A 24,331-nucleotide genomic window follows, 5' to 3' on the forward strand; every position below is an offset into this window, starting at 1 on the left:
GGGACATTGGTGGGGCAGATGTGAAGGGGGGGTACAGAGGTGGGGCAGATGTGCAGGGGGGTACAAATGTGGGGCAGATGTGCGGGGGGATACAGAGGTTTAGGCAGATGTGCGGGGGGACAGTGATCTGAGGTGTGGAGTTGTAGGATGTTCATTTCTCACTACTCAAGTAGTAGCATTACAGCATTTACTTTATAAATAATCCTTTTCGTGATTGAGAATGTGAAGTTGACATTTTTTAGTTATAGAATCGGCGCGCTCAATTTATTTTAAAACATTTTTCGGCAACATTTTTTGGATCACCTGCGGGTGAAGGATTGTGTATATGGGATTGTTTGATATTATTTTTTATTTATTTATTTTTATGGTTGAACTAGACGGACTTGTGTCTTTTTTCAACCTAACTACCGGTATGTAACTGTATGTTATTTTTGCAGCCCATTATAATTTTCACGGTCAGCTTCATCTGAAAGTTCTACAAAGCAGAGCAGCCGGCTGACCCCGCCGGACATCACACACGTGTCGTTGTATCGCTGTTGCTTTGCTTTACCCAGAATCCTTTTCTGTATAATTGCCGGCTTCATCCTATCTCTGAGTACAGCCTGCCCTGGGTGCCCCGCCCCCCCCCCCCCCCCCACTCTACATTTCCTATCATTTTACTCCATTGCTGAACCTGACCATCTTTTATTCTGAAAAAATCACCGCTGCAATGAAAAAAAAATCTTTTCTTTTTTTTCAGATTTCCACAAACCCAGCTGTGGAAAATAAAATAGAGTTTTGTGCAATCTGTAAAATGGAATAAAAGCTTCTACGTTTTTTTGATTCTCCTTTTTTTGGCTGGTACAATGCTGCAGCTTGATCTTATGACCTGAAATAAATTAGTTTGCCTCCATTGTAGCGCTTTTTTTTTTAATAAAGGGTGACTCCGCTTTCATGGGAAAAATAGCAAATAAAAAAAATATATAGCATATACACAAGTCATATTGTAATTAAATTTTATTAAAAATGTCCTTTTCTTTTCAATCTGCAGCCGCTGTAATTTTCTGTAAAATGCAATATGGCAACCTGGAGGCGTTCTGTACACAGATGGTATACAGAACACCCCCCCATAAAAGCCATTTCCTGCTTGTGTGTTTGCCTTGGTGATTTTCTCAGACGTCTACACTAAGATGCAAGTCAGATTTTGGGCATCCCCTGCAACAAAAATGTCATTTTTGGTGAGATAGTCACGTCTAAAGAGATACAGACACTGCCACTTTACTCATTAGAACCCTGCAAGTGCAACAGCTAGTGGAGGCCTCATGGACATTGGACGTTTTTACAGCGTAGCAGCCAGTAAACTCCCCCCCAGCATGTTATCCTACAGTGAGGGGAAAAAAGTATTCGATCCCCTGCTGATTTTGTACGTTTGCCCACGCACAAAAGAAATGATCGGTCTAACATTTTAATGGTAGGTTTATTTTAACAGTGAGAGACAGAATAGCAACAACAATTATCCAGAAATCGCACTTCAAAAAAGTTATGAATTGATTTGCATTTTAATGAGTGGAGTTACACTTTAACCACTTGCCGACCGCTGTCAGCAAATATTCGGCAGAATGGCACGGCTGGGCAAAGTAACGTACCCGTACGTTAGTTTGAATTCCCCGCCGCGCACGCGTGCGTGCCTGCCGCGAGCTCCGTGACCGCACCCGTGGGACCCAAAAATCTGTCAAAATTGTCCGATGTGCCTGCAATAATGTCGCAGTCACGATAAAAATCGTTTATTGTGATTTTTGTTTTTAACCAAAAATATGTAGAAGAATAGGTATCGGCCTAAACTGAGGAAATAAAATGTTTTTTTAGATATTTTTGGGGGATATTTATAGCAAAAAGTAAAAAATATTGTGTTTTTTTCAAAATTGTTGCTCTTTTTTTATAGCACAAAAAATAAAACCTCAGGTGTGATCAAATACCAGCAAAAGAAAGCTCTATTTGTGGGAAAAAAAGGGCATCAATTTTGTTTGGGAGCCACGTCACACGTCAGTGAAAGCGACACAGTGCCGAATCGCAAAAAGTGGTCTGGTCAGGAAGGGGGTAAATCCTTCCGGGGCTGTAGTGGTTAAATATATTTCTCAGTAGCCAAAAAAAGGATATAAATTCACTTTGTGAATTCATGGAGGAGAACTGGACAAGGCTGGTCATTGTTTGTGATAATGATGCGGAGTGCACAGGACAGCAGCGGAATTCAGGATCAACAGGATGTGTTTTGCATTTGTTGAACAGATATAACCCAACCCTTCCAATGGTAAATTTTAAGTAGCATTAAACCCTCTTCATTTTTCTACATGAATGTCTTAAACAAACATACTGTATACCACAATGTTTATTGATGCCTCCAGTCGCTTACTATTTGTCTTCATAAAAGTTGTTTGCTACTTTTCTCCCAGTGCTGCTTCCCTAAACTTCCTGTTAGGGGAGGGGCAGACTGTAATTGTCACAAAAATGCACATCACAGTCAACTCCTAGAGGAGGAGCTGAGGAGTAAGCCATTCTTGGGGTTCTGAACTACCTGTGCATTTTTGAGCATCATGCATAGTGGGCTATGGTGCCAGGCACATGAGTAAGGGTGGCTATGTTCCCTTACAGTTATAACCCTCTAATATATAAACTGTGAATTGCAGTGCAACCGCAAAAAAAAAAAAAAAAAAAAAAAAAAGTATTTTGTACTAACACATATATTCCATACAAAATTCCATATTTAGTTATTTATTTATAGTTTATTTTTATATTTATATTTTATATTATATTTTATTCATTTTGATTTATTTATAGTATGTATTTAGTGTATTTATTTTTTTAGTATGCATATATTTATTTATTTGTTGTTTATTTTCATATTTATTTTCATATTTATATTTTATTATATTTTAGTATTTATTTATTTATAGTATTTATTTAGTATATTTATTTAATTCGTGTCCAATACACGCGAATGTGCAATCAATAGAGTATTGTCTTTTTTTCCTTTAACCGTGTAATTAAATTAATCTCCACCTATGTGCTCTTAAACACTTTTCAGCCATAATGTGCTAAGAGAGCTCCACCACCTTTCACTCTGCGCGCTCAACTGAAGATGTCAACCTACATATATAAATAGGTCATAATGCACCTTGCCCTTTAAGGCGCATCCAGCATCTCCTTGGGATATTCCCAGATTTACCACCAGAAAACACTCCCTGGATAAATCCTTCAGCCGGGTACATCAGAAGTGGTTATACCTTTTTTCCAAATGATGAGCTCCTCAACACAAAAGAATAAAATACATCATCATGCTTTCCCGCTAGTTAAAAATAATGAATATGCACTCACGTGTATTAGTGCACTTTAAAACCATACACTGCAGTATGACCAGTTAAAATATATACAGCTATTCTGTAAAAAATAAATAAATATATAAATTATATATATATATATATATATATATATATATATATATATATATATATATATATATATATATATATATATATATATATATATATATATATATATATATATATATATATATATATATAGTATTGCCCCCTTAAAGTTAGTTGATAGGCATTCCATCATGGGAAAGTCACACACCCACTTCTGGGTTTGAGAGATGATGTCACATGCTCCACCCCCGAGGTGGTTTGTCACACCGTCACGTGACTTCAACAAGGTTATTATCAGGGTAATCCCTTACTCTATTCAAAATTAAACAAGAAAGCATTGCCTTTAGTTCTTCATTAAATTATATATATATATATATGCTTCAATATTTCTTTAATGTTATTTTGCAGATTTATAAAGACTGATGCATATGTCAGGGCCATGACTGAGAAAAGAATTGTCATCACAGAGTTTGGAACGTTTGCTTACCCTGATCCCTGCAAAAACATATTTTCCAGGTGAGTGGGATAAATGATGTCAAACTATTGGCTATTCAATTTTATATTCTATTTTATTTTAATGTTATATTATTTTTTATATATATATATAATATTTAATTCAATATTGACTATTTAGTGCAAACCAGGGACAAAATTAAAAATGGATTACCTCCTATGGAGAGCGAGTGACTCCGATGTTGTCTTGCAGGTTTTTCTCTTACTTTAAAGGGCTAGAGGTGACGGACAATGCCCTGGTCAACATCTACCCCGTGGGCGAGGACTTTTACGCCTGCACAGAAACCAATTACATCACAAAGGTGGATCCAGAAACGCTAGAGACCATTAAAAAGGTACTTTAAAAAAAATAATAATAATATATATATATATATATATATATATACAGTGTATACACCCTTTAGTTTACATACACAATATGGGCAAAAGTCTGTGAACATCTGTGACCATCATACCCTCTCTGTTTTCCTCGATGGCCAGTGTAACATGAGCTGAAAGTAGTGGAAAATCCAAAATTCTGAGTTGCCAACAGAACAAGAATAGAGGGGACACCTGTTGTAATGACAACTGTCCAAGAGGGGATTTCACTCATTTTGGAGAGATTTCGTCTCAATTTCTGCTATGTCTACAGGACAGAAAGGAAAATCTCCCAAATGGAACACAGATGAAAACAATAATAACCTACTCTATCACAGATAAAATCAATTATTTTTGCTTTTTTAAACACTTTAACAATTTTAGAATTTTGAACATAAGAGATAAGTCCTAAGAAACCCAGCAAAGTTCTTATGACGCATCTCTTATGCCGTTTCCCATTACTGGAAATTACCTGGGTCATCCAGCACCCGAGGCAAAGATGCCAAACATAGAAAATAAAATTGATTTTGCAAAACAATGCTGTCAAAAAATGATTACAGTTATCACCAACTAAAAAGGCCTACAGTTAAAATGTAAAAATTGCACTGATCCATAAGGAGTGTACATGTTTAAAGCGGAGGTCCACCCTAAAGTGGACCTTCCGCTCATCGGAACCCTCCCCCCCTCCGGCGCCATAATTGGCACCTTTCAGGGGGGAGGGGGGTGCAGATACCTGTACAGTACAGGTATCTGCACCCACTTCCGGGATAGCTCTCTGCGGAAAGGGGCGTATATTACGCCCCTTTCCGCAAGTGCCCGCCCCTTTCCGCAAGTGCCCGCTGCCTGCTGGGAAAACACACGGATCCCAGAGGCAGCGGGGACCGTCCTTATTGCGCAGCGCGGCTCGCGCATGCGCAGTAGGGAACCGGGAAATGAAGCCGAAAGGCTCCATTTCCTGATTTCCATACCCAAGATGGCGGCGGCAGCACCCGAGAAACGATCTACAGATCGGCTTCGGGTGCCGACATCGCGGGCGCGCTGGACAGGTAAGTGTCACTATTTTAAAAGTCAGCAGCTGCAGTATTTGTAGCTGCTGGCTTTTAAAAAAAAAAAAAAAAACGCGGAGTCCTGGCAGACTCCCACTTTAAGACCTGAAGTGGTTAAAGTGTTCTTCCATATTTATGATTTGTAGATTGGCCAGTAGAGGGAGCGTGTGTGTGTGTGTGTGTGTGTGTTTTTTTAAATCAAAAAATGTTATTTATTTATTAGCTTATTGAAAACTCAACATACAGCACAAACTTAAACCACGATCCGCAGAGTCGGTTCACTAGAAAGGTTGTAAGCATGTCTCAAAATTGTACACTGATAACTGCGAAGTGCATCAAAGTACAAATATACACATAATTGCGCTGCCGCACCCACAACCCACCCTGTGCTCAAATTATGATTCAGATTTACTGTATAGAGGGAGCTATAAAGCACAACCAGTGTAGCACTGTAAAGCAGAATGCAGAGCCAGAATATATAACGATGGTATGGCTACCCCCAGGGGCGTTGTTAGGTCTACAAAAGATCTGGGGCTAGAGCCCATAGCAGCGAAGTAAAGGAAGTCATACGCTTGGGTGGGCATACACATGTATATAATATATATGTGTGTGTGTGTGTATACATATAATATCGATACATATCTGAATGCGGATCCCCCCCCTTACACCAGGGTCCCCAGAGAGCCTCCCCACTTACATCAGGGTCCCCCTCTTTACATCAGGGTCCACAGAGAGCCCCCCTTAGTCAGGGTCCACAGAGAGCCCCCCTACTTACATCAGGGTCCCCAGAGAACCTCCCCTTACATCAGAGGGGGGCTGCGGTTCCCAACAATTACATTGCCCGGCAGATTGGTATAGAATTGGATGTCAGGACAATGATTCAATTGTTGGGACTGCTGAATATAGATAAGAACTTGTACCTGATAACATTAACTAGTCATGTTCATCCCCCGGCCACCAGCTGAGCAGATGGAGCCCAGAGCCAACCCTAGGTAAGAGATTCAGGGCTATGGGCCCCAGATTTGGGGCTATAGCCCTAGTAGCCACCCCCTAGCAACGCCACTGACTATCCCTATGAACGTGCAGTATATAGTTACAAACTATACATAAAAAATGCTTTTAAAACACGAGCATGCATTGCTAAGGTTTATATGCCAAGCTGAATGTAGCACAGGCTCATTGGACACAAGGCCCCCATTGGTGGCTGGTGCTCAAATTTCTTGGGGGGGGGGGCCCAGCCAACCACCCACCTCCAGCCATCCATCCATTCGACCACCACCAAACCGTTCACCCCCCCCCCCCCCCCCGTCAATCGTTGCTTTGCTCACTCATCGCCCACCAGCCCTGCACTTACCTTCATTCCTGCGTCTTTCTCCCCGAGTCCCGGTCCTGAGTCCCGGTGGTCTCCTCCTGGCCTATCGGGAGTCCTGGAATCTTGCCTATGGGGTCTTAGGACTCCCAGCCAATCGGGTCTCAGCAACCGCTTCCTGGTTGGCTGGGAAGAGAAACAGGAAGACTTTAGTGAATACTCATTTTATAATGTCACATAAACTTTTTTGAAGCCAATTAGAGCCTCAGGCTGTAATCATGTGCTTCAAAAAAAAAACCCACCCTGTAAAAGAAGAGAACTATGCTAACATTTTTTGTGGCTCTTATGTTAAAATTCTGACGATTTGCTGCTCTCCAGCCGCAGTAGGTACAGTAATTGACTCTTTGGGTGTGTTGCATATCTGCTCCCCCCTGCTACATGCTGTGGTTCCTTTGGCCAGCTGCTACATTACTACAAGGAGTATGAGACGGTGGGAGGAACCACAGCATGCAGCAGGGGGGAGCAGGTTTCCAACACACCTAAGGGGTTGAATACCTGCAACGGCTGGAGATAAGTGAAGTGGCAGCATGTCAACACACAGGCCACAGAAAAGGTTGTAAAAGGTCTCTTCTGTTACAGGACCCAAAGTGCACAGCAGGGGAAGTGTGGAATACCTACAGCAGTGTGGAAGTAGCAAAACAGCTGTGTTTACAGCTTAGGTTTGGTCCGAAACCAAGTTCATCTGAACCTGGAAACTGGTGGGTATTGCTGGGCCAATAAGCTGGGAGATTCTCCGCCCTGCAGGTGATGTAGAGGCGGGTATACATGACATTATTGACCTAATATGGGCACGTGGCTCAATGTCATGTAGGGAGGTAGGGAATTTCTCACCCATTGTCATTGACCTAATATGGCCATGTCATGAGCATCCCCACCCCTGCAGGGGAGCAGGGAATCTCCCTCCTGCAGCTCATTGGTCCTGCAATGACAACGTTTGAGTTTGGACCAGAAATTAGTTGGGCCAATGAGCTCCGGGGGGTCGGGGGGATTTCCTGACCCCCTGAGTGGGCAGGGCTGCATGTGACATAAATCATCTAATTTAGCGACATGCCCATATTAGGTCAATGATGTCATGAGGATCCTCGATCCTGAAGAAGGGCGGGGAATCTCCCTCCCACTGCACATTGGTCCTACAGTGACAGCTAAGGTTTGGGCTTGGACTGGAAGTGTCATTGCCATGTGGTCATATTACGACAGTGATGTCATAAGTATCCCCGCCCTTCAGAAGGACAGCAAATCTCCTTCCAGCAGTTTATTGGCCTAGCAAACTATGGGCTTGGACCTGAAGTTAGCTGGCCCAATGAGCTGCAGGCATGAGATTCCCTGCACAGGCGGGGGTGCTTATGACCTCATTGACCTAATGTGGTCATGTGGTCATATTAGGTCAATGATGTCATGAGCATCCCTGCCTGTACTGGGGTCAGAGAATCTCCTGCCTGCAGCTCATTGGCCCAGCAATAAAAGCTTTTGGGTTCAGACAGGAAGTTACCTGGGCCAATGTCATTGGGTCAATGATGTCACAAGCAGCCCTGCCCAGGTCGGGGATGGGAAACCTCCTGCCCATAGCTCTGCACAGATGGAGATACTCAGATGCTCATGACATCATTGACCTAACATGGCCATGTGCTCATATTAGGTCAATGATGTCATAAGCATCCCTGCCTGTACTGGGGGTCAGGGAATCTCCTGCCTGCAGCTCACTAGATCCCTTGTATGGGTGGGGATGCTCATGACATCCTTGATCTATGATGGCCACATGACTCTATTGGGCCAATGTCATTCGGTCAATGAGGTCACAAGCAGCCCTGCCCAGGCCGGGGATGGGGAACCTCCTGCCCATAGCTCTGCATGATTGGATTTGCTCAGTTGCTCATGACATCATTGACCTAACATGACCAATGCCATGTGCTCATGTTAGGTCAATGATGTCACAAGCATCCCTACCCAGGCCGTGGATGGAGATGGGGAACCTCCTGCCCATAGCTCTGTATGGATGGAGATACTCAGATGCTCATGACATCATTGACCTAACATGGCCAATGCCATGTGCTCATGTTAGGTCAATGATGTCACAAGCATCCCTGCCCAGCCCGGGGATGGGGAACCTCCTGCCCACGGCTCTGCCTGGATGGAGATCCTCAGATGCTCATGACATCATTGACCTAACATGGCCATGTGCTCATATTAGATCAATGATGTCATAAGCATCCCTGCCTGTACTGGGGGTCAGGGAATCTCCCGCCTGCATCTCACTGGCCTCCTTGTATGGATGGGGATGCTCATGACATCCTTGATCTATGATGGCCACATGACCCTATCGGGCCAATGTCATTGGGTCAATGATGTCACAAGCATCCCTGCCCAGGCCGGGGATGGGGAACCTCCTGCCAGCAGCTCAATGGCTCAGCAATGACAGCTAACTTTTCGGATTCAGACCACAGCCCAAGGGTAGCTGTAACAGGGCAGCAATTGCTTTACATGTCATGTGACAGGGTCTCTTTACCATATATCTGAAAGACTCCTTGAAGAGACCCCCACGTCCCCTTTAAGCCTTGTCATTACTCATTTTAACCTTTTCCAGAATTATGGGCTATTTGTTTGCACACTAATTAGGAAAGTAATGTGAACCGGAGCGTGACTGTGAATTTAAACGACCGTTTTATGATGGAAGAAGGAAACATATGCGGATGGCTCTGGAAATGTCATTGAATCACGGGCGGATTCTGCAGCGTGAGTCACTGCGATTAGTCATCGATAACCTTGTCACTTCCTGTCTGACTTTCAGGTAGATCTCTGCAACTACATCTCCATCAACGGGGTGACGGCTCATCCGCACATCGAGAACGACGGCACGGTCTACAACATCGGGAATTGTTTTGGGAAGCATTTCGCCATCGCTTATAATGTGATCAAAATCCCCCCTCTGCAGGCAGGTACGTCCCCAATAAGTGCTACCGACTATGGGGGGGTCTGCTCTGGTAGACGGATGGAAAATGCACTCTGTCTTCACTGGGATAGAAACTGAAGGACAAAAAGTGTGCACAGCAATTCCTCCAGTGAATTACTCTGCCTGTACCCAAAAATCATACATATTCCTAAAATCTGAACTATGTATTGTACCTGTATACTTAACCCACTCCTGAACCCTGCACTCTGTACATTACCCACTCCTGACTCCTGCACTCTGTACATTACCCACTCCTGACTCCTGCACTCTGTACATTACCCACTCCTGACTTCTGCACTCTATATGTTACAAATTCCTAGCCCCTGCACTCTGTAAATTACCTACTCCAGACCCCTAAACTGTACATTATCCACTCCTGACCCCTGCACTCTGTATGTTACAAACTCCTGACCCCTAAACTCTTTACATTGCCCACTCCTGACCCTTGCACTCTGTACAATAAACATTTCTGACTATTAAGCTATGTACATTATCCACCTCTGACTCCTGCACACTGTACAGTACACACTGCTGACACCTACAGTGTCAACATTACATACCACTGACCCCTGCACTCTGTACATTGCATTTTCATGTCACCTTCATTTTGTACACTCTATACACCTGACACCTGCACTCTGTATGTTACACATATCTTACCCCTGTGCTCTGTACATTGCATTTTCATGTCACCTTCATTTTGTACGCTCTATACACCTGACACCTGCACTCTGTATGTTACACATATCTTACCCCTGTGCTCTTTACAAATTTGAAACCCTTCCTATTGTTAGTATATTGTTGCCATACCCAAATTTCTCCATGGCGCCTCCTTCTCTGCTAAATGCCTGCGGGCTGGGGATGGCGGGCTTAGGCCCCAGTTCTGCCAGGTAGACTGAATGGAGCCCCATGATTTGTAATGGTGATCCAACGTACAACACTGGAGTCCTCAGTTCAATTCTCAGCCAGAACATTATCTGCATGGAGTTTCCATGTTCTCCCTCTGCTGATGTGGGTTGTCTCCAGGAACTCCGATTTCCACCCACACTCCAAAAACATGCTGGTAGGTTAATTGGCTCCAATCTAAATTGGCCCTGGTATGTGTGTGTGAATGGGAGTTAGTGACCTTAGACTGGGAGCTCCTTGAGAGCAGAGAGCAGGGACCGATGTCATTTACAGTAATGTGCTGCGTAAATTGCTGGCACCAGGGGCATAGCTGGGTCTACAAAAGATCTGGGGGTGGAGCTCAGAGCAGCAAAGTAAAGAAAGTCCTACACTTGGGTGGGCATACACATGTATATAATATATATGTGTGTGTGTGTGTGTGTGTGTGTATATATATATATATATTATCATTACATCAGGGTCCCCAAAGAGCTTCCCCCTTACATCAGGGTTCCCAGAGAGCCCCTTCCATACATCAGGGTCCCCAGAGAGTATCCCTTACATCAGGGTCCCCAGAGAGCCTCCCTTACATCAGGTCCCCAGAGAGTATCCCTTACATCAGGTCCCCAGAGAGCTTCCCCCTTACATCAGGGTCTTCAGAGAGCCCCCCACTTACACCAGGGTCCCCAGAGAGTCCCCCCTTACATCAGGGTTCCCAGAGAGCCCATCCATAAATCAGGGTCCCCAGAGAGCCTCCCTTACATCTGGGTCCCCAGAGAGCCTCCCCCTTACATCAGGGTCCCCAGAGAGTCCCCCCTTACATCAGGGTTCCCAGAGAACCCATCCATACATCAGGGTCCCCAGAGAGCCCCCCTTACATCAGAGTCCTCAGAGAGCCCCCCCCCACTTACATCAGGGTTCCCAGAGAGTCCCCCCTTACATCAGGGTTCCCAGAGAGTCCCCACTTACATCAGGGTTCCCAGAAAGTCCCCCCTTACATCAGGGTTCCCAGAGATCCCCTTCTATACATCAGGGTCCCCAGAGAGCCCTCCTTACATCAGGATCCCCAGAGAGCCCCCCTTACATCAGGGTCCCCAGAGAGCCTCCCCTTACATCAGGGTGCTCAGAGAGCCCCCCCCCCCTTACATCAGGGTCCTCAGAGAGCCCCTACTTACATCAGGGTCCCCAGAGAGCCCCTTCCATACATCAGGGTCCTCAGAGAGCCCCCCACTTACATCAGGGCCCCCCCTTACATCAGGGTTCCCAGAGAGCCCGTCCATACATCAGGGTCCCCAGAGAACCCCCCCTTACATCAGAGTCCTCAGAGAGCCCCCCCCCCACTTACATCAGGGTCCCCAGAGAGTCCCTCCTTACATCAGGGTTCCCAGAGATCCCCTTCTATACATCAGGGTCCCCAGAGAGCCCCCCCTTACATCAGGGTCCCCAGAGAGCCCCCCCCCTTACATCAGGGTTCTCAGAGATTCCCCCCCCCCACTTACATCAGGGTCCCCAGAGAGAGGGCGGGCATCAGAGAGATGATGTAATCTCTCTCATGCTGCCACCTGCTCTCTGGTTCTCCCCTGTCTGTGTCCGGCCGGCTGGCTCTCTCAGGCTACGCCCACTCTCTGGTTCTCCCGTGTGTCCCGTCGGCTGGCTCTCTCATGCCGCCGCCCACTCTCTGCTCCCCTGTGCTGCCCGGCGGCTCTGTCATGCGGCCCAGTGGTTGGGGACCCCTGCAGAGACTTGGGGGTATAGCCCCAGAAGCCACCCCCTAGCGACGCCACTGGTTGGCACCATATAAATGCCTGCAACAAATAATAAGTTGTTGCCAGAAAAAAATAGAGATGGCAAACCTTCCAAAGGGGACACTTCTGGTGACAACTGTCTAAGAAGGGATTCCCTCTGACTTCCTGTTTTATCTACAAGACAGGAAGTGAAAGCAAATCACCCCAATGGGACAAAATAGATGTCACTGGATCTAAAATAAGAGATGCAATGAGAATTGAAAGGTTTTATTAAAAAAAAATGAATTAGCATGTTAATGAGGAGGGAGTGAGAACACAGGGACGGCAAAATAAAGGCATATTAGTCTTTAGTTTGACATGTTTCTTTGTAGAGTAAAGAATGTATATATTTTAAAACATTTCCTGTTTTATGTTTCAGACAAAGAAGATCCCGTCACAAAATCCAAGATTGTTGTCCAATTTCCTTGTAGTGACAGACTTATGCCATCCTATGTTCACAGGTGAGCCGAGCTTTCACATATATATATGTGATCCTGATTTTCTGCACACCTGGCTATGCACTTTGACAAAAACAAAATGTTTGCATACACTATATTACCAAAAGTATTGTGACGCCTGCCTTTACACGCACATGAACTTTAATGGCATCCCAGTCTTAGCCCGTAGGGTTCAGTAATGCGTTGGCCCACCCTTTGCAGCTATAACAGCTTCAACTCTTCTGGGAAGGCTGTCCACAAGGTTTAGGAGTGTGTCTATGGGAATGTTTAAACATTCTTTGAGAAGCGCCTTTGTGAGGTCAGGCACTGATGTGGATGAGAAGGCCTGGCTCGCAGTCTCTGCTCTAACTCAGTGGCAGCTGGTGGTATATTTTTTTTTGGGGGGGGGCACTCTCCGCTCTAATTCATCCCAAAGGTGTTCTATCAGGTTGAGGTCAGGGCGTCAAATTCCTTCACCCCATACTCGCTCATCCACGTCTTTATGGACCTTGCTTTGTGCACTGGTGCGCAGTTATGTTGGAACAGGAAGGGGCCCACAAAGTTGGGAGCATGACATTTTCCAAAATGTCTTGGTATGCTGACACCTTAAGAGTTCCCTTCACTAGAACTAAGGGGCCAAGTCCAACCCCTGAAAAACAACCTTCACACCATAATCCCCCCTCCACCAAATGATTTGGACCAGTGCACAAAGCAAAGTCCATAAAGACATGGATGAGCGAGTTTGGGGTGGAGGAATGTGACTGTCCTGCACATTTCCCGACCTCAACCCGATAGACCACCTTTTGGATGAATTAAAGTGGAGACTGTGAGCCAGGCCTTCTTGCCCACATCAGTGTCTGATCTCACAAATGTGCTTCTGGAATAATGGTCAAACATTCCCATAGACACTCTCCTAAACCTTGTGGACGGCCTTCCCAGAAGAGTTGAAGCTGTTATAGCTGCAAAGGGTGGACCAACCCAATATTGAACCCTACGGTCTAAGACTGGGATGCCATTAAAATTTATGTGTGTAAATACAGGTGTCCCAATACTTTTGGCAATATAGTGTATATCTGCCAGAACATTGGCAACAGAAAGCACATTTGTCAAAGGAAACTTATCCCCAGGGGTCTCCAAACTTTCTAAAGAAAGGGCCAGACTTGGGGGGGGGGGCTGTGTCCAGTGGGAGGAAACAATACACAATCTTTGGTATTAGGGGGAAAAATAGTGAATTAAGTGGAATGACCCCCCCCCCCCCCCCCCCCCCCGATAGTGAGCTGACAGGGACTATCGGTGGGGTCGTTCCACTTATCGCCCGGGGATCTACCAGCCTTACTGTTGGATATTAACAGATACGATTCCTTGGGGATTCTTCCCCTTTCCCTTGTTTTCTCTGGTGAACTGTGATATGCCTGTGCTCATTGACATTCAGGTTCACATCTATATATATATATGAGGATTTTTCTCTGATATAGGAATTATTCTGATTCTATCTCACCCTAAGCAGCGTGTAGATTATCTTTATCTTGTGTCCTCCTGTGGCCACTTTGACTCGAGCATTTATGGGGTTCAGAATCCAGATTTAAGATCACTTACATTTGATGGCTGTTTTATTCACTTCAGTCCAATTTTTAACCGGCATCTTTTGGTCTACCACAAAGTGTACCTTAAACTCCTGAGGAAGCTCAGATGAGCGAAACATGTCGAGTGGTATACTCTGATTGGTATTTTTTTGCTTCGAAAACTGTTACATTGTATAATACTGACATGGATAATAATTTTTAATAAATTGTAATTTTTTGCATTTTTGTAAATTAAATAAAAATCTGTTATTTTATGGTATATACTCTGTGAATATTTATCTATTGTGTGTTACCAAGCACCTTAAAAGTCCCAGGGTTTGTTTACCCCTTTGTCCCTTTCTTTACTATTCGGCAGGCAGGTGTTCTCCAAGCCATCTTGGAGAACTAACCACAGATATTCTGTGGTTGTAGACTGCCTCAAATCCATCTGTCTGTACTTGTAATCCCAGACAGACTCCATGATGTTTAGATCAGGGCTCTGTGGGGGCCAAACCATCACTTCCAGGACTCCTTGTTCCTATGGTCCTTGCTTTGTGCACTGGTGCGCAGTCATGTTGGAACAGGAAGGGGCCATCCCCAAACTGTTCCCACAAAGTTGGGAGCATGAAATTGTCCAAAATTTCTTGGTATTCAGATACATTAAGAGTTCCCTTCACTGGAACTAAGGGGCCAAGCCCAACCCCTGAAAAACAACCCCCACACCATAACCCCCCCCCCCCCCTCCACCTAATGATTTGGACCAGTGCACAAAGCAAAATCCATAAAGACACGGATGAGCGAGTTTGGGGTGGAGGAACTTGGCTGGCCTGCACAGAGTCCTAACCTCAACCCGATAGGATACCTTTGGGATGAATTAGAGCAGTGGTCACCCGTAATGCAGGGCGCAGGGGTGCTACCCCCCTACTCAATGCGTCTAGCCCCCTAATCTACATACGGGGCGCCAGACACATTGGCCTCCAATAGGTTTTTTTTTATTTTTTTTTTTTAAATTTTAAGCACGTGATTAGAGCCAGAGGCTCTAATAGGCTTCAAAAAAAGGTGGGCTCAGGGTGCTGTTGTATGATAATAGTGAACGTTTGCTATTGTCTTCCTGATTCGCCTCACGGACAATCAGGAAGCCAGTCCTGATGGGCTGAAAGGAGCAGCGATCCTATTTGGCGTCAAGGAAGAGGAGGGAGGAGACGCAGGAAAAGCCGCCGCAAAGCACCAGAAGGAGGAGACGCAGACCGGAGGAAGTGCTGGCTGCCTGCGTCCTAGATGGGGTAAGTGTGGGGATTGGGACCGACCGACTGGGTGAGGGGGTGCCTGTGGCCAACCCAACTGACCGCGACGGTGGATTGTTTGCCACCACCCCTCCCCCCTCCAAAAAAAATGCCACCAGCCGCCACTGCATTAGAGCGGAGACTACGAGCCAGGCCTTCTTGTCCACATCAGTGCCTGACCTCACAAATGCTCTTCTGTAAGAATGGTCAAACATTCCCGTAGACACACTACTAAACCTTGTGGACAGCCTTCCCAGAAGAGTTGAAGCTGTTATAGCTGCAAAAAGTGGGCCAACTCAACATTGAACCCTACGGACTAAGACTGGGATGCTATTAAAGTTTATATGTGTGTAAAGGCAGGCGTACCAATACTTTTGACAATATAGTGTATGCAGGCATGGTGTGAATGAGGCCTTCCAACTAGCGCTACAGTACACTGATCACCTCTTGTTACTTGTTTTGCAGTTTTGGATTGACGCCAAATTATATAGTCTTCGTAGAACAGCCGGTGAAGATTAATCTCATTAAGTTCCTTTCGGCATGGAGTATTTGGGGGGCCAACTACATGGACTGCTTCGAGTCCCATGAGACCATGGGGGTGAGTCTGAGCACTATAGAAGCTAGAAGTCCAAGGCAAAGAGAATCAGAACTGAACACAACTTCTTAGCAAAGGAGTTTGATGATTTTCCTTTTAATCTGTTATTTCTCATTTAAAGCCGACCTTTCAGTAAAATTTAAAATCCAATAAAACGTTAGGTGTAAAATGTACCTGTAGAAGAAGCTAGATTTATACTTGCAGTAACCCGTCCTCCACATGACTTGGCATGATGTCACCGTCCTTGCACGAAGATTCCCGAGGAATACAGAGCAGGTGAAATCAAAGACACTCCAGTCCTCTGCAATCCAATCTCTCATGAGCAGTGGTCCTCTGGTGCTCAACATTTTTGGGGGGGTGCAAACAAACTGAAAAATTCAGGAAAAAACCCCATCAATTGCAGCCTCACTGTACCCATCAATTGCCGCCACTGTACCATCAAACACAGCCACTGTGCCAAACGCAGCCACTGTGTCCATCAATTGCCACCACTGTGCCATCAAATGCAGCCACTGTGCCATATAAAATGCTTCCACTGTGCTATCAAATGCTGCCACTGTGCACCATCAAAGACAGCTACTGTGCCATTCATATATAGCCACTGTGCCCATCTTATGCAGCTACTGTGCCCATCAAATGCTGCCTCGCTGTGCCCCATAAAATGCAGCCTCACTATTCCCGATCGAATGCAGCCTCGCTGTGCCTGATCTAATGCAGCCTCACTGTGCCCAATCTAATGCAGCCTCACTGTGCCCCATCAAATGAAGCCTCACTGTGCCCCATCAAATGAAGCCTCACTATGCCCCATCAAATGAAGCCTCACTATGCCCCATCAAATGAAGCCTCGCTGTGCCCCATCAAATGAAGCCTCGCTGTGCCCCATCAAATGAAGCCTCGCTGTGCCCGATCTAATGCAGCCTCGCTGTGCCCGATCTAATGCAGCCTCACTGTGCCCCATCTAATGCAGCCTTACTGTGCCCCATCTTATGCAGCCCTGAGCCTCACTTACCTTACAGGCAGCTCCGCTCGTGCCATGCGTTCCACGGACCTGCTGATGTCACTTCTGGGTTCCCTGAAACAGGGAAACCGGAAGTAACCTCTTCACTAGAATAACGAAGCTGCTCGGCGCTTTGAAATGCACCACAAAGCAGGTCAGAAGCCTGCAAATGAAGCGCCTCGTCTGCAATATCGTGATTGCATTGGCGTGGGGCTTCCCATAGTGCACTGTGTCCGGCGCCCGAAAAATATTTTTTTATTTTTTCTGTTTTTAAAGGGAGGGGCCGCCACTACTAATGAGGTTACAGTATTATGACTGCTTCGTATTCCTCGGAATCTAAAAAAAAATCTTTATGTATTCAACCACCTTTATTATTAGTTCCAACTCTTGTTACTGTAAGCCCTTGTACACACGGTCGGAGATTCCGACGGAATGTGTCCTATCGGAGCGTTTTGTCGGATATTCCGACTGTGTGTGGTCTGCATCGGACTGTTTCAGTCGGAAAATCCGACGTACCAAGTTTTCCAACTTGCCGGTAAAATTTTCCAACAACATGCTCCGATCGGACATACTCCGATCATGTGTAGCCTACTCCGACGGACAAAGTGCCACGCATGCTCAGATCAAATTCCTAGACCAAAGCTATTGGCTACTAGCCTGAACATAGTCCCATCGTAACAAAATAATGTCATCACGTTATGTAAAATCGGAATTTCCGACAATTTAGTCCGACCGTGTGTATGCAACATCACTTCCGGACCTCTTCTGGAATTAATCCGTCGGAATTACTCCAACGGATTTGGTTGTCGGAATCTCCGACCGTGTGTACAAGGGCTTAGTTTTGCTGGATAGCTTGGCCTGAATGTAAATGTGAAGAATTTGCTGCCGGAGCCATTTTTGCATCTTTTTACACACGTTTATAAAATCATTTTAGGCCTGCATATTACACAAAACCCCCAAAATATTATATATTTTCTAACAGTAGAAACCCTAGAGAACAAAATAGTGGTAGCTCCAATTTCACATGATATTACGGGAAAGGCCTAGGAAACGTAAAATTTCAGTAAAAAACACACACTCTTGCTTTGAAAGAACTTCACTTGGGATTGAATTACTACACTTATTCACGCATGTTATGACTTTTTTCATCTATTCACGTATTTTTATGAAGTTACGTGGATTCGAATAACACTGTGCATCTTCAGAAATGTACACCAAAAGACTTTTTGGACTTATCCGATAGATTCATTGTATACAAATTCACTTTGTTCTGGTGATTTTTTTTTTTTTTTTGGTATTTTATTTATTTATTGATTTTATTTATTGATTTTATTTATTGATTATTGAATATTGTTTTAAATTTAGTGTCCGTAAGGTTCACGTTTATATTGTGTCACTATATGTAAGATTTATAGTGGTTTATGTTCACACTGTGGAATTTTTTATTGCAATATAGCGCTACACATTCACTTCGATGCTTTTGGTCTATAGCAGTTTTAGCTGCTAGGTTGCATTAAGTCACTTTGAGGCTTTTATTGCGCAGTACTTTACTTTTTCTTTTTTACAGTAAAAAAGACACACTAAAGTGAATTTTAGGGCAAAGAAACACATTAAACCACCTAGATTTTTGGTAAAATATAAAAGTTGAGGTTGCACCGAGTAAATAGATACCCAACATGTCAAACCTTAAATTTGTGTGCACCCATGAAATTGTGACAAACTTCAGTACACTATATTTTTTTATAGTTTTTTTTTATAGGCAATGCTTTAAAAGCCTCCTATAGGTTATCAGTTGTCTGTTACAGAGGAGGTCTGGTGGTAGAATTATTGCTCTCACTCCGGCGTGCGTGGCGATATGTAAGATGGGTCTCACAATCCACATTTTTAGACGTAGCCCCCCCCCCCCCCCGACACATGCGATTACATTCCTATGTGCGTATATGTGGTGGTGATTTTTTAGGGGGTGTGCTTGGGTGTAACTTTATTTTTTCGGGGGAAACTTTTTATTTTTAATTTTTTTATTTTTTTTACTTTTTTTTTCAATCACATAGGGGACAAAAAGTCTCCTATGTGATGATATTTAGAAGCAAGTTCTAAAAGACTGATTTGTTTTTGTTTTATATATTTGGATTTAGTTAATATATATTCGCTATTTTCTAATCTATTTGAATTTCAGAAGGCGGCTATATTCATTCTATTCTATTCTTATCTGTTCTATTTTTTTCTATTTTATTCTTTTCTATTCTTATAATCTTATTTCACTTTTATACCTTACTGTATTTATTGCAAAATGCTTAAATTTTTTAATTCAAATTTTGTAATTCGGATAAGTTGCTATTTTATCGCGTTATTTTGTGGGGTTATAATAGATTTTGGATTTGTTGAAATTCGTCACTATTGCGATTCAGAAATTCGGATACATCCGGAAACTCCGAATAACGAAAATATAATTCGAGTTTAGAAACATAATGCACATGTCTACCTGACACCAAGGATGAGATTATGTAACTAGAACAAGGTGATTTTACAAAGCTTATGCCCCCGTACACACGGTCGGACATTATGACGGAAAATGTGCGATCTGATTGTGTTGTCGGAAAATCCGATCGTGTGTGGGCTCCATCGGATTTTTTCCGTCAGGAAATTTCTGACACACAAAGTTTGAGAGCTGGACCTAAAATTTTCCGACAACAAAATCCGATCGTTTCAATTCCGATCATGTGTAGACGATTCCGAATAAACTAAGAGACGAAAGCTATTGGCTACTGGCCCGTTTATAGTCCCGACGTACGTGTTTGACATCACCTCGTTCAGAACGATCGGAAATTCCAACAACTTTGTGCGACCGTGTGTATGCAAGAAAAGTTTGGGCCATAATCCGTTGGAAGAAATCCGATGGATTTTGTCGTCGGAATGTCCAACCGTGTGTATGGGGCATTACACCTCCCATCCTGTTGGGTAATCAACATCTACACATTCCATGGTGACTGGATTAAAATGTCTTAGCCCTTGTACACACGGTCGGACATTCTGACAACCAAATCAGTTGGATTTTGTCCGACTTATTTTGTCCGAAACTGTTGCATACACACGGTCGGACAAAGTTGTCGGAAAATCCGATTGTACATTACGTGATGACGTTATTTCGTTACGATGGGACTACGTTCAGGCTAGTAGCCAATAGCTTTGGTCTAGGAATTTGATCTGAGCATGCGTGGCACTTTGTCCGTCGGAGTAGGCTACACATGATCGGAGTATGTCCGATCGGAGCATGTTGTCGGAAAATTTTATAGACAAGTTGGAAAACTTGGTCCGTCGGATATTCCGACGGAAACAGTCCGATGGAGACCACACACTGTCGGATTATCCGACAAAACGGTCCGATAGGACACATTCCGTCGGAATCTCCGTCCGTGTGTACAAGGGCTTAAAGTGTTACTAAACCCAGTAATATGAAAATAGTTTTGCTGCGGTTTGCATTTTGCAAAAACGTGAGTTTGTTTTACCTTGTCGTTACTCAATAAATTGTATTTTAAAAATGGGATTACGCTATGGACATCTCTCTTTCCCAATTTTAAAACCCCCATATACCGAGAAACACACATTATAAGGGCTCTGCATAAAAGGCTCTACCAGGATTGCATTGAAGTGTACGAGCTCGGTGCTCGTGGATTGTCCTCTATGCTCTTATTTTGAAGCGGTAGTAAACCCGATGCACCACATACTAGCTCATTATGAAATACCTACCTTAGAATGAGGTGCCGGCATCTCACCCAATCCACGCAGAGGGAGCTGATTTGTTCCCTCGGCGTGTCTAACGGGTATCACGGCTCCGACACTGTGAGTGCCCGGAGCCGCAATGTTGTCAGCACTTCTTTCCGGCAAGGTCCGGCATCTACCGAGAATCCCCGATATGCATGCGCCGCTGCAGTCAGCGGCTCATTGCGAGGGGAATATCTCCTAAACCGTACAGGTTTAGGAGATATTTTGTTCACCTACAGGTAAGCCTTATTTTAGGCTTACCTGTAGGTAAAAGTTAAAAACTTGACTATACAACCACTTGAAAAGTTAGTGGAATCATTTTGGTCGGCCACATCCACCTCCTTTTCTTTTTATGGAATCACGCTATGAGCTTTGTTTCTCTTTTTTTTACGCTTAAATCTGGCTTATCAAGATCATCCAAGAAGGACTAACTAAAAGGGAATTACGGAATACCACCACCTGTGATTTACTCATGCTGTATACCTTACAGCAGTTAGGTGAGAGGCTTGCAGATACACAAGGTGTTATCACTGAAGATTTTTTTTTCATCACTTGTCATTTACCAATATTGGTGGAGGGATTCACTTTGTATGCAAAATATATTTTCATATTTTTATATTGCCACAAACTTATTTGCTGGATCTCATCGTTTGATTTTTCATTTTTTTCCACATGGACTTTGTCACTTTGTTTTTTTGCATTTGATTATTTTTTTTATTATTTTTTTTTTTTCATTTGATTATTTGCAGGTTATTCTATATTATGTCTGATTTATATGTTTGATTATTATGAGTACACGCTTTCTGTTATTTGCACCTTCTGTGCACGCTTTGTAATTTTACACAGCGCAACATCATCATTTACACATGAATAACACCTGATTGTGAAGAGTGGGGGATTTTTCTTTGGCAAGATAAAAGGTATAAAAGTCCAGTAAAGAGACATTAAAGGGGTGTTGCCACCAAAAATATAACCTAACTTGTATGTGCAGCAAAGGGTCTTAATAAAATTAATTGGATAATAAAAAAATTTTTACTTACCTATTTCTTGCGGTTGCTAGGTGGTCCCACGAAATCTGCCTCTTCCATTGCCCGGGCTAAAAACGTCACTTCCCTCGGCAGCCCGGCTCGCTAAGGCTCCTGGGAGAAGTATGTCACCATTTCCCAGGATGCCTTGGGCATCACCGAGGGTGTAGTGTCATATTTTGCTGCCTATCACAGGATGCTGCGGAAGTGACGTTGCCGCCAGAAATTGCGTACTGCGCATGCGCGATGCGTTCCAAACACTCGCGCCGTGCGTTCCAACAGGCAGCAAAATATGACACTACAACGGCGCTCGATATAGCGCTGACTGCGCATGCGCGAGATCTAATCGAACGGGTGGTGCATGCTGGTCTTTTATCAGCGCACTCTCCCGGAAGAGGATGCCTGTGGGCTTCACATGCCCACAGGCAAAATGACAACCGTCAGGAGACGGTTTTATAAAATCTTTTTTAATGACAAAAAAGCATGCTGCTGGATGGAAAAAACGAAAAAGTAAGTGTTAGATTTAATTATAATAATGATTGTCAGTATGCAAAAAAAAAAAAAAACGATCAAGACAGTGGAATCCCGCTTTAAGTTAAAAAAAAAAAATTACATTTTTAAGCAAGTTTACAATTTTATGTTGGGCTGCATTCATAGCTGTCTTGGGGCGCATGTGGCCCATGGGCCGCAGGTTGGACACCCCTAGTATATATCATTATCCTGTGTTATTTATATCTGGATAGAACATACACTTATCTGTATTATGGTGGTATGAAAAGAACATATACCGTACTCTTTTCATGTAATATGTAGTTAGGGATAGAGCATATAATATACTCTTCTCCTGTGTCCTGTAGGCATGGATGGTGTTGTGTAAGTATGGATAGACTATATACTTTTCTCCTGTGTTATGTAGGTTTGGATGCACGTAGCTGAAAAGCACACCGGGGAATATCTTAATATAAAATACAGAACCTCACCGTTCAACATTTTCCACCACATAAACACCTATGAAGACAATGGATATCTAATAGTGGATGTGTGCTGCTGGAAAGGGTAATGTGTTCTTTTTTCTCATCCTATTAGGAGGGGGCTGATGGATCAAACCATTTAGGAATAGTTGTATCTCCATCTGTAGAATCCTCATGTAGAGGACACCAGTACACAATCCCCATGTAGAGGTCACCAGTACACAATCCCCATGTAGAGGAAACAGTACAAAATCCCTATGTAGAGGACATCAGTACACAATCCCCATGTAGAGGTCACCAGTACACAATCCCTATGTAGAGGACACCAGTACACAATCCCCATGTAGAGGATACCAGTACACAATCCCCATGTAGTGGACACCAGTACACAATCCCCATGTAGTGGACACCAGTACACAATGCCCATGTAGAGGACACCAGTACACAGTGCCCATGTAGAGGACACCAGTACACAATCCCCATGTAGAGGACATCAGTACACAATCCCCATGTAGAGGACATCAGTACACAATCCCCATGTAGAGGTCACCAGTACACAATCCCCATGTAGAGGAAACAGTACAAAATCCCTATGTAGAGGACATCAGTACACAATCCCCATGTAGAGGTCACCAGTACACAATCCCCATGTAGAGGACACCAGTACACAATCCCCATGTAGAGGATACCAGTACACAATCCCCATGTAGTGGACACCAGTACACAATGCCCATGTAGTGGACACCAGTACACAATCCCCATGTAGTGGACACCAGTACACAATGCCCCTGTAGAGGACACCAGTACACAGTGCCCATGTAGAGGACACCAGTACACAATCCCCATGTAGAGGACATCAGTACACAATCCCCATGTAGAGGACACCAGTACACAATCCCCATGTAGAGGACATCAGTACACAATCCCCATGTAGAGGACACCAGTACACAATCCCCATGTAGAGGACACCAGTACACAATGCCCATGTAGTGGACACCAGTACACAATCCCCATGTAGAGGACACCAGTACACAATGCCCATGTAGTGGACACCAGTACACAATCCCCATGTAGAGGACACAGTACACAATCCCCATGTAGAGGACATCAGTACACAATCCCCATGTAGAGGACACCAGTACACAATCCCCATGTAGAGGACACCAGTACACAATCCCCATGTAGAGGACATCAGTACACAATCCCCATGTAGAGGACACCAGTACACAATCCCCATGTAGAGGATACCAGTACACAATCCCCATGTAGAGGACACCAGTACACAATGCCCATGTAGTGGACACCAGTACACAATCCCCATGTAGAGGACACCAGTACACAATGCCCATGTAGTGGACACCAGTACACAATCCCCATGTAGAGGACACAGTACA

General features: G+C 44.1%; 1 protein-coding gene across 2 annotated transcripts in view; it reads left to right on the plus strand.

Moving 5' to 3' along the window:
* The window catches only part of RPE65 (retinoid isomerohydrolase RPE65), a 66,383-nt gene that overhangs the window by 24,420 nt on the left and 17,632 nt on the right, over window positions 1–24,331 (plus strand). For both annotated transcript variants that reach the window (XM_077450499.1, XM_077450500.1), the window contains 6 exons: window positions 3,813–3,920; window positions 4,111–4,252; window positions 9,475–9,622; window positions 12,685–12,766; window positions 16,053–16,185; window positions 22,883–23,022. In XM_077450499.1, coding sequence (XP_077306625.1) covers window positions 3,813–3,920; window positions 4,111–4,252; window positions 9,475–9,622; window positions 12,685–12,766; window positions 16,053–16,185; window positions 22,883–23,022 — 753 coding nt within the window. The remainder of the gene's footprint in view (window positions 1–3,812; window positions 3,921–4,110; window positions 4,253–9,474; window positions 9,623–12,684; window positions 12,767–16,052; window positions 16,186–22,882; window positions 23,023–24,331) is intronic.

The sequence above is a fragment of the Lithobates pipiens genome, unplaced genomic scaffold, assembly GCF_037356315.1.
Source record: "Lithobates pipiens isolate NorthernLeopardFrog02 unplaced genomic scaffold, aLitPip1_a1.2 Scaffold_23, whole genome shotgun sequence".
NCBI classification, from domain to species: Eukaryota; Metazoa; Chordata; class Amphibia; order Anura; family Ranidae; genus Lithobates; species Lithobates pipiens.